Source organism: Mastomys coucha, unplaced genomic scaffold (assembly GCF_008632895.1).
Source record: "Mastomys coucha isolate ucsf_1 unplaced genomic scaffold, UCSF_Mcou_1 pScaffold18, whole genome shotgun sequence".
Lineage (NCBI taxonomy): Eukaryota > Metazoa > Chordata > Mammalia > Rodentia > Muridae > Mastomys > Mastomys coucha.
The window spans coordinates 109682907-109693010 of record NW_022196900.1 but is presented as its reverse complement, the minus strand read 5'-3'; the positions used below and the strand labels follow the sequence as shown (position 1 = coordinate 109693010).

The 10104-nt window shown below is 43.7% G+C and overlaps 1 protein-coding gene and 1 non-coding gene across 13 annotated transcripts in view; both read right to left on the bottom strand.

The window, feature by feature from the left end:
- Positions 1-10104, bottom strand: part of Rere (arginine-glutamic acid dipeptide repeats) — a 358397-nt gene that overhangs the window by 122661 nt on the left and 225632 nt on the right. For all 12 annotated transcript variants that reach the window (XM_031379531.1, XM_031379537.1, XM_031379534.1 and 9 more), the window contains one exon: positions 4783-4831. In XM_031379531.1, coding sequence (XP_031235391.1) covers positions 4783-4831 — 49 coding nt within the window. The remainder of the gene's footprint in view (positions 1-4782; positions 4832-10104) is intronic.
- Positions 6633-6694, bottom strand: LOC116097258. The gene has a single exon (XR_004121305.1). It is a non-coding gene; the product is annotated as a U7 small nuclear RNA (small nuclear RNA).

Sequence of the window (10104 nt, the reverse complement as noted above, 5' to 3'; positions counted from 1 at the left end):
TGTCCACTTCTCTAGGCCCTCACTCCTCTCCCTTACCCCCCAATAGAGGCAACTTACACCAGATCTGTTGCCTCGAGTAATTTCCCAGGGGCATTCCCTCCTCCATTATATATAACTGTGTACCCTCACCAGGTAGTGCACAATGAACTGTAACTCAAGATCCGAAGGAATTCAATGTCCTCTTCTGACTTCCTGGGGCAGCTACCTTCACACACATGAGTCCCAAAGACAGAAGCATACACATACAACTCTAAATTGTAATCGAATATTTTTAAAAAGAAATTACTGCTTCAGTGTCTTTTGTACATGTGATATGCATCTATAGGTATGATTTTATTGCATGTGAGTGGGCACGTGTGTTTGTGAGAGAACAGGCAGAGATGCCTGAGGCTGATGTAGGAAATCATCCTCAATTGCTCTTTGATTTATTTATTTATATTTTTATTATAAAAAAATTTTTTTGTTTTGTTTTGTTTTTGTTTTGTTTTGTTTTGTTTTGTTTTTCGAGACAGGGTTTCTCTGTGTAGCCCTGGCTGTCCTGGAACTCACTCGGTAGGCCAGGCTGGCCTTGAACTCAAAAATCAGCCTGCTTCTACCTCCCAAGAATTGGGATTAAAGGCGTGCGCCACCACTGCTGCTCTTTGATTTTATTAATTGAGGCAGGGTCTCTCAGTCAAACCAGAGCTTTCCATTATGACTAACCTTGCTAACTAGCTTGCTCTGAGGATCTCACTTCTACATTCTTCTGCAGAAATTACAGGCAGAACACCACACTTAGCTGACATTTTCATGGATTCTAGAGTTCATAATGAATGCTGGTTCCCATGTTTACAGAGCATGTATTGTGTGTATATGTGTGTGTTTGTTTTTAATTAAACTGATTCATTTTTTTGTTGGTGAGGGTGAAATTGTCCTACAGCTGGTTCTTTCCTTCTACCATGTAGAGGGCAGAATCACTACGGCACCAGGCTCTGGCCAACTGCCAGTCAAATGGCAAGTATCCACTGAGCCATCTCTCAACCCCAAGATACTAGTGATTTGATTTGGTGTGAAATATATTATTGTCTACTACTCTAAAAAGCTAAAAACTTTAAGAAGGTGTGATGGTTTGTGTATGCATGGCCCAGGGAGTGGCACTATTAGAAGGTGTGGCCCTGTTGGAGTAGGTGTGTCACTGTGGGTGTGGCTTTAATAACCTAGTCTTAGCTGCCTGGAAGTCAATATTCTGCTAGCAGCCTTCAGATGAAGATGTAGAACTCTCAGCTCCTCCTGCACCATGCCTGCCTCGATGCTGCCATGTTCCCACCTTGAAATGTACTGAACCTCTGGATTTGTAAGCCAGCCCCAATTAAATGTGGTCCTTATAAGAGTTGCCTTGGTTATGGCATCTGTTCACAGCAGTAAAACCCTCACTAAGACAGAAGGTAATTTGATCTTGGTACTCCAAAACTTTTCTTTAAAAAAAAAAAAAAAAAAATTTTTTTTTTTGTTTTTGTTTTCAGATCTGATATTGAATGTGCATTTGACTTGAATGAAGGTACACAAAGAAAAGCCAAGCTAATCTGCTTCTTGACGGTTTTAGGCACACCCTACCCTAGCAAACACCATTTCTGTCAGGATAGGAAAGAAATCTTAAGTCAAAGTCTAGTATGAAACCCTGGAAACAAACTGTAGGGGAGAAAATGGGTAGAAAGTACAGCAGCAGGGGAAGGCGAGAGAGGGAGCGTGATGAGCGAGATCTGGGTCCTGGCCTTACAGCACAGCTGCAGGGTAAAGGGACCTGTGCAGTAGAGTGAGGAAATCTACTCAACCAAGTTGTCCTCTGATGTACACAGGAATGCATGCACGTACGCACACACATACACACACACACACACACACACACACAAAGATAACTGTAAATAGAAAAAAAAAATCACAACCCAAGGATGTTTTATAGTGCAATAATACATGCCTGTAATTTCAGCACTCAGAAGGCTGCATATTGATAAGCTATCCACCCCCTAAAATCAAACAAGGGGCTCAAGTTTGGTTCCCAGAACCCACTTCAAGCAGCTTGTAACTGCCTGTGGGCACCACCCCGACAAATCCATCGTCCAGAGGCAGTCCTGGTGAGGAGCCTGCCAATGCCACCTAAGAGCTCACTCTGGGAAGAATGTCCTTGGACAAGACCAAAATTAAAGGTCCCACTACTGTCTATTTCTGCCGTTGTTATAAATTGAGAAACATCTAAAAACACTAACCCTTTGTTGGTTTTTGCATTTTGCTAAATATGTTTTTAATTTTTTTTTTACTTTTCTCTCATCAGAGAGTTGGGAGCTACATTCAGTGCTATTGACATGGACATGTGTTGAGTCGTGTGCCTATTGCTAAGTCCCAGGGAAAATGGACTTATCGTGATGACACCTGAGTGAGCTGTGTGTTGCTTGAAATTATAGGTTAAATGTAATATTATATATTATATGTTATAATGTAATGTATATTTATGAAGAAATATATGTGGCATATAAAAATGTTGAAAATCTAACCAAAACCAAACCAATCAACCAACCAAACAACAACAGAACAATTAGGAGACACCTAAATCCTTTATGGCCACATGGACTACTGTGACCTGTAATTTCAAGCAACACACAGCTCACTCAGGTGCCATTACGATAAGTCCATTTTCCCTGGGACACGACTCAACACATGTCCATGTCAATAGCACTGAATGCAGCTCCCATCTGTGGAGGACAGACCAGAAGCATGGGAATGCCAGCAATGCTCACAGAAGGCCAGGCCTGAACTGACTAGGACAGCCCGCAGGAGGTGTGAACATCCATGGTGGCCAGAGCACTCCCCAGCAGAGCTTCCCAACAGGCATCCGCGGCCTAAGTAGAGGAACCTTAGTACACAAAACTGACACCAGCAAGCACAGCTCACCAGAGGTCCAGCTCAATAGTGCCAGCCATCCTGACTCTCTGAAGGAAACAGGGTTTAGAGTATTTCTCCGTCTTCCTGGTACTGGTGGAGTGGAATCTAGAGCCTCACACACAAGAGCAAGCATTCCACCACTGACCAACACTCTCAGTCTTCATTTTAATAAAAGTTTGCTTATTTTTATTTCGTATGCATGAATACTTTACCAGTATGCATGCATATGTAGCATGTGTGAGCCTGGTGCCTACAGAAACCAAAAAAGTGTATCAAATCCCCTGGAACTAGAGTTATAGATGGTTGCTAGCCATGATGTGGGTGTCAGGAAATTGAAACTGGGTCCTCTGGAAGAATAGTATATGCTCTTACCCAAGAACCCAGCTTTTTGAATTATCTTTGAATTAAAGTATACAGTAACTCAATGTTCATCAATGGATGATTAGATAAACAAACAGTAAAATACATACACACAATGAACAATTAAACTTTTAAAAAAAGAGAAGCTGGAGAGATGGCTCAGTGGTGAAGAGCACTGACTAATCTTCCAGAGGTCCTGAGTTCAATTCCCAGCAACCACATGGTGGCTCACAACCATCTGTAACGGGATCCGTTATTCTGGTGTATTCATAAATAAAATAAATATATTAAAATTTTTTTCTTTTCTTTCTTATTATTGACTTTTAAGTTATGATAGAAAATTATGGGTTTCATTATAACACTCCATAAAACTGAAGGCTGAGCACACACACATTACAGGCCACCCTTACTTTCTTCCTATCCATCGTCCCCATCTTTCCATAGTTGCTTTTAATGTTTTAATACTTGGTAGTCTGCTCAAGAGGAAAGGCCCCTGAAGCTGAATGCAGTGCACATGCCTGTAACCCCAGCACTGAGGAGGCAGAGGCAGAGGGATTGGAAGTGCAAGTCTAGTCTACACTACAAACAGCTTAAAGCCAGTCTTGGCTACAGAGCAGTACATTGTCTCAAAGTCAATAAAATCAAAACATTCAGGATGGGTAGTCAGAGCACACTCACTGCATATCATAGGTCCCAGGAGCCACACATACTCACTGCATAAGCATGGATCCCAGGAGACTCACACACTCACTGCATAAGCATGGATCCTAGGAGACGCACACACTCACTGCATAAGCATGGGCCACAGGAGCCACACACACTCACTGCATAAGCATGGGTCACAGGAGCCACACACACTCACTGCATAAGCATGGATCCTAGGAGCCACACACACTCACTGCATAAGCATGGGTCACAGGAGCCACACACACTCACTGCATAAGCATGAGTTACAGGAGACGCACAGAAAGCCAGGTGTGGCTGCTGCACCTGTAGCAGGGACAGGGTGAGGGACCTGGTGCAGCCTGCTGGCCATCAGCCTAACTACAGGGCAATGAAAAACTGTCTCGAAGGGACAACGTGGAGAGAGATAGAGCAAAACAACTGAGGATGTCATCTGGCTACACACACAGCCACAGATACACACAACCACAGTCACACTGCCACACGGGGGGTGGGGGTGGGAGAGGGAGTCTCATAAAACCTATAACTGGATTTAAAAAGAAATAGAAACCTCTCCACATCAATAACCATTCTATCTATCTATCTATCTATCTATCTATCTATCTATCTATCTATCTAGGTTTTTTTCGAGACAGGGTTTCTCTGTGTAGCCCAGGCTGGCCTCGAACTCAGAAATCTGCCTATCTTTGCCTCCCAAGTGCTGGGACTAAAGGCGTCACCACTGCCCAGCTTCAATAACCATTCTTAAGATGCTATTCCAAAGAAAAAAGATGCAACCAAAAAACAGGAAATAAAAAGCTATTAAGTTAGTAAATATTTTACCTGGTGGCTAGGGCCAACTCGAATTTCCCCTTGCGTACTGTTCAGCCTCCTGTAGTGAAGAGAACAGAAGGTTAACACAATTGTACTGACATAAAACATTGAAGATTTTTTTCAAGGTTAGTAACTCACTTCAAGTAGATAAAAGACACCTTTTTGTCGTTAATACTTGCTTATTTACTTATGTGTGTCCGTGTGTCCATGGAGGACGACAGAAGAGGTCACCAGATGGACATGGGACTGAAGCTACAGACATTGTGAGCTGTCACATGGGTGCTGGGAATTGAACCAGGGACCTCTGGAAGAGCAGCCAGTGAATGCTCTTAACTGCTGAGCCTTCTCCCCAGCCCCAGAGAGACACCCCTTGATATTTCTAACACTGCTTCAGCCATGCAGGCTTACAGGCACATGTCCTTAAGCTCCCATCCTTCTGAGAACTGACTGCAGTCTCTTCTGCTGTCTTCTAATCTCCCGCAGCATTTGTGCGGGAGCATTTGAGCTCTCCATGAAACCCTGGCTATCCCTCCTTGTTCTCATTACGTAGATCTGGGGGAGTATGAACTTCTGACCTTTTCTTCCTTCCTGGGGGCTGAGATTACATGTGTGTGTGTCGTGGTGACATAGGCCTTTAATCCCAGCACTCACTTCGGAGGCAGAGGGAGGTGGACCTCTGCGAGGTTGCATGATTGATCTATAAAGGGACTTCCAGGACTGCACAGAGAAAAGTCTCAAAAACCAACCAACCAACCAACCAACCAACCAATGAACAAAACCACAGCATGTCTCACCATGCTCAGTATCCTGAAGCCCAGACTTAGGGACCATGTGTGCCAGGCAGGCACTTGACCAACTGAGCAGCATGACCTGTCGCACTTTTTCTTACACTCCACCAAACTCTTCGAGAAAACTGTTTGGGGGGGGGGGGGGGGGGGTTAGGGAGGTCAGCAGTAGCAATGACAAAGGATGAGAGAGCAGCAAAAATAACACAAAAAATGTAGTCCCAGCATTAAGATTCTTTTTTTTTGGGGGGGGTGGTGGTGGTGGTGGTGGTGGTGGGGTTTCCAGAGTTTCTCTGTGTAGCCCTGGCTGTCCTGGAACTCACTCTGTAGACCAGGCTGGCCTTGAACTCAGAAATCCACCTGCTTCTACTTCCCAAGTGCTGGGATTAAAGGCGTGCACCACCACTGCCCGGTCAGTACTAAGATTCTTAGAATGAACCTGGCAGGGTGGTGGCAGCCATCCCCCAACCAGAAAGGACCCAGATACCATTATCATAAGCATAAGATATTCCATTCCAGAAGAAACTTCACAGAAATACTACAAGAAATTAAGAAAACCAGCCAGGTTTCCAATGGCCAACCAGCTGCCCACAGGCTAGGCTGCAAACAGCCCAGGCTAGCAATGACCATGGCCCTACATAAATGCCCACTGTCTTGTGACTCCACTGCGTGTTTCTCCAATGTGAACTTTGTGTGCTACAACAATGTGCTGTGGTGCAAGCAGGATGTACACCTCCCAAAGCTCACCCAAATGCCGACCTGAGGTGGCAAAGCTGTTCACAGCCTGGAGTGGACTGGACGCCTCTAAAGGAGGCAGCAAGAAAGAAGGTGGGCATTTTCAAGAGGGAATAAAACTGCGACAGCACAACAGAAGCAGGTCGACTAGAGGGGCTATGATGCTGACACGTTCACACAAAATGCTCGTTTTGTTAGGGTAGGCATCTGCTTCCCTTTTTGACACAGAAGCTTGTAGGTGGACTATTTTAGTAGGTTTATGCAGAGAATAAATGCTTCAAGAACCACATTGAGAATTCAACAGACCAAGTCACAACTACTTTCTTTTTTTTTTTAGTTAGGGGTTTTCCGACCGAAGTCATAAAACCTGCTAGACAAATTCTAAAAGAGCTGTAACACTTCACAACTACTTTCTAAAACTAACTGCTTGGTTGGTTTTGGTTTTGTGAGACAAGGTAATCTGCAATTTACTATGTAGATGAGGCTGGTCTGGAACTCAGAGATCTGCCTGCCCTGCAGGCAGAGTGTACACTACTTCACCAAACCAATCTACTTTTTTTTTTCACTTGGCGTAGCCACTATTTCCACTCTAACATGTTAATTTCTATTTCCTAGGTAGCCATGACCAAACTAGCCTGCCAAAGCCTTTCCACAGACTTTCCAAATGCTTTCTGACTGCAAGGAGCTCCTATTGTACCTCAGAAAGCCTAACCACAGCTTCTCTGCTGACTTGGATCTACAGCTCAATCTTTGGCCTATTCTAGAATGTCTGTGCCATTTTAGAGTTCCTTAATGGTTGTGTGATCTACCACGATCCCACATATTCAGGAGAAGCAGACAGATCTCTGTGAGTTCAAGGCTATCACAGCCTGCATGGTAAGTTATAAGCCAGCCATGATTACTTAAAGGACCCTTTCTCAAAAGAACAATAGCAACAATCAGAAGAAGCAGCACAATGATGATAGTTGTTTTAGGATGGCCTAACAGCAGCATTTGCAGCTGTTACAATAATGTTTAAATCCCATGAAGAAAACACAGCCACACATGGTTATGGAACTGGGGAGGGCAGAAACATGTTAATAGCTATTTGCTACTTGTAGTATTTGCTGCTTTTGAGGCAGAGTCTCAATACCTAGCCTCAAACTCAGGATCCATGAGAGCTGCCACACTGCTTACCATTGTTCTAGTACCATACCCAACAATAGTTGATATTTTAAAGACAGTATGCAATGTTTTGGTTTCTACTTTGCTTTATTGCTGGAATGGTAAGCACCCTACTACCAATTTAAGTTCCCACACGAAGGCTGGTGTACAATGTGAACAGAAACACTTGGTATTTAAGTTCCCACACGAAGGCTGGTATACAGTGTGAACAGAAACACTTGGGTTTTGGGGGGTTTTTTTGTTGTTTTATTTTTTGTTTTGTCGAGACAGGGTTTTTCTCTGTATAGCCCGGGCTGTCCTGGAACTCACTTTGTAGACCAGGCTAGCCTCGAACTCAGAAATTCGCCTGCCTCTGCCTCCCAAGTGCTGGTATTAAAGGCATGCGCCACCACTGCCTGGCTAACATAAACACTTAATAATCTTCTGGACTGCATGTAGTACAAGGAGAAAATCAATTTGTTCTCTAGCCTCCATCATGATGTGGGCATCATGGAATGTCCACACACACACATTCTACGTGAGGGGCCTGCAGAATGGTTCAGGGGATACAGGAGTGTGCTACAGAGCTTGATGACATGAATTGGAAGACATGATGGAAGGAGAGACCCAATTTTGATCTACATGTGTGTAAAGTTAATTTTAAAACTTAAAAAGAAACCCAAGAATAATGTCATTGTAACTTTCTCGATGATGTGGTTCTATGTTTGTTTGTTTCGAGACAGGGTTTCTCTGTGTAGTCCTGGTTGTCCTGGAACTCTCTCTGCAGACCAGGCTGGCCTCAAACTCAGAAATCACCTGCCTCTGCTTCCTGAGTGCTGGGATTAAAAGCGGGCACCACCATTGCAAGGCAGGAGCTAAAGTTTTTAAAAGTCAACAGATGGGCAACAAATAGACTGAAATAGGAAAGAAAGGCAGATAGGAGAACAGCTGAGTGACAGGCACAGCCTCCAGGTCTATACAGAGAGTGAGCCAGTCCCAGTTACAGTCAATTAATAATCTACTCCAAGGTTGGAGGTGGTGGCACAAGCCTCTAGGGCAGCCAAGGCTGCACAGAGAAACTGTGTCTCAGAAAAGGCCAAGACAAACAACTGTGTCTGTGTGCACGTAAGTGTATGAGTGAGTCTGTGTGAGTCTATGAGTGAGAGACAGTGTGTGTGTATGTGTGTGTGCTCCTATGAAGTCCATCCTGTATTCAAACTGACAATCTCGGCTTTACCTTCCAAGGATCATAGGCCAGCACCATTGTACCTGCTGAATTATTTCATTTTCTACTTCCTAGTTACCAAAATACCATGGATCCAACTTAATATGCATATGTGTTTTCGTTCTTTTTAAAAACTATCATTGTTGAGCTGGTGAGATGGCTCAGCGGGGAAGAGCACAGACTGCTCTTCCAGAGGTCATGAGTTCAAATCCCAGCAACCACATGGTGGCTCACAACCACCCATAATGAGATCTGACGCCCTCTTCTGGTGCATCTGAAGACAGCTACAGTGTACTTATAATAAATAAATAAAGAATAAATAAATCTTAAAAAAAAAAAAACTATCATTGTCCCTTCTAGCACAGAGAATTTATCTGTATAGCTAATATAAATTATAATATGTTTTGAAAAATAGCTGACTCTCAACCTCCAGTATTCTACAAATCTTTGGTTTGGATGTGAAAAACTAACCAGGTGCTGAAGCCAAATAACAACAATGATGGTAAGTCATTGTGTTTATTTTTTTAGTATCAAAAAGAAAAAGAAAAAAGAAAATCATTGTATATGAAAACTGATACAAAAGAAACGGATGTAACAAAGCAGTATCCATAGCAACTACAACTTAATATTTCAGCTCCCTTCAGCTGCAGTGGATTAAATAAAATGACAAGACGCTCTCTTTCAAAAGTAACCTGTTACCATGGAAACAGTTTAGTCTAAGAAGTAAACAGGGAGTGGACAGAATGAGGCAGAAAGCTTGCATCTGAATTTCAAAAAGGGAGAAGAGTCTTTGCCAGGAGGCAAGGCAGAAACCACCAGCCAGAGAGGCTTCTGATTTGGCCCTTCAGGCCCGCACCAGCCTAGGGCTGGCCTGGCATGGACAGGATCACTTCTTCATCCCGAGGAAAGGGAAGGAGAGAGCAGCGCTCTGTGGATATTTACTACACAGTACCACTCCAGAAACAAGGTAACGACTCCATCCAACTGTAGTTTCACGTGTAGTCTTGACATGATCTCTATCTCAGTCCTCAGCTCATAAGGGCAAATAACTAAGGCTACAGAAATAAGAGAACAGCTATGGTAGGAACTAGACAGAAGCCTGCTGCACAGTCACTGCTATTCTTAGCACTGTGTGATGGCCATCAGTCACAACAGGACAAACCTGCAAACCTCACTGCAGCCTCTATCAGCCATGACTTTTTGGAACAGTTACAAATCATACAAATGGCTGCCCTGTTCTGGAGAGAACCACCACCATGAAGATAGGACCCATGCCTACTTTAGCTCCCAACTGTCTAAGAGCAGACTGGCGCACTTTATAGCTTTAACTGGCATATAGGAAATGTGCATGTGTGCCATGTGTGCCATGTGTACTTCTCCCTTTCCCACGTCCTGTCTTCCCAGGCAGTCTGTCCTCCATTTCATGACACTTTTTTTTTTTTT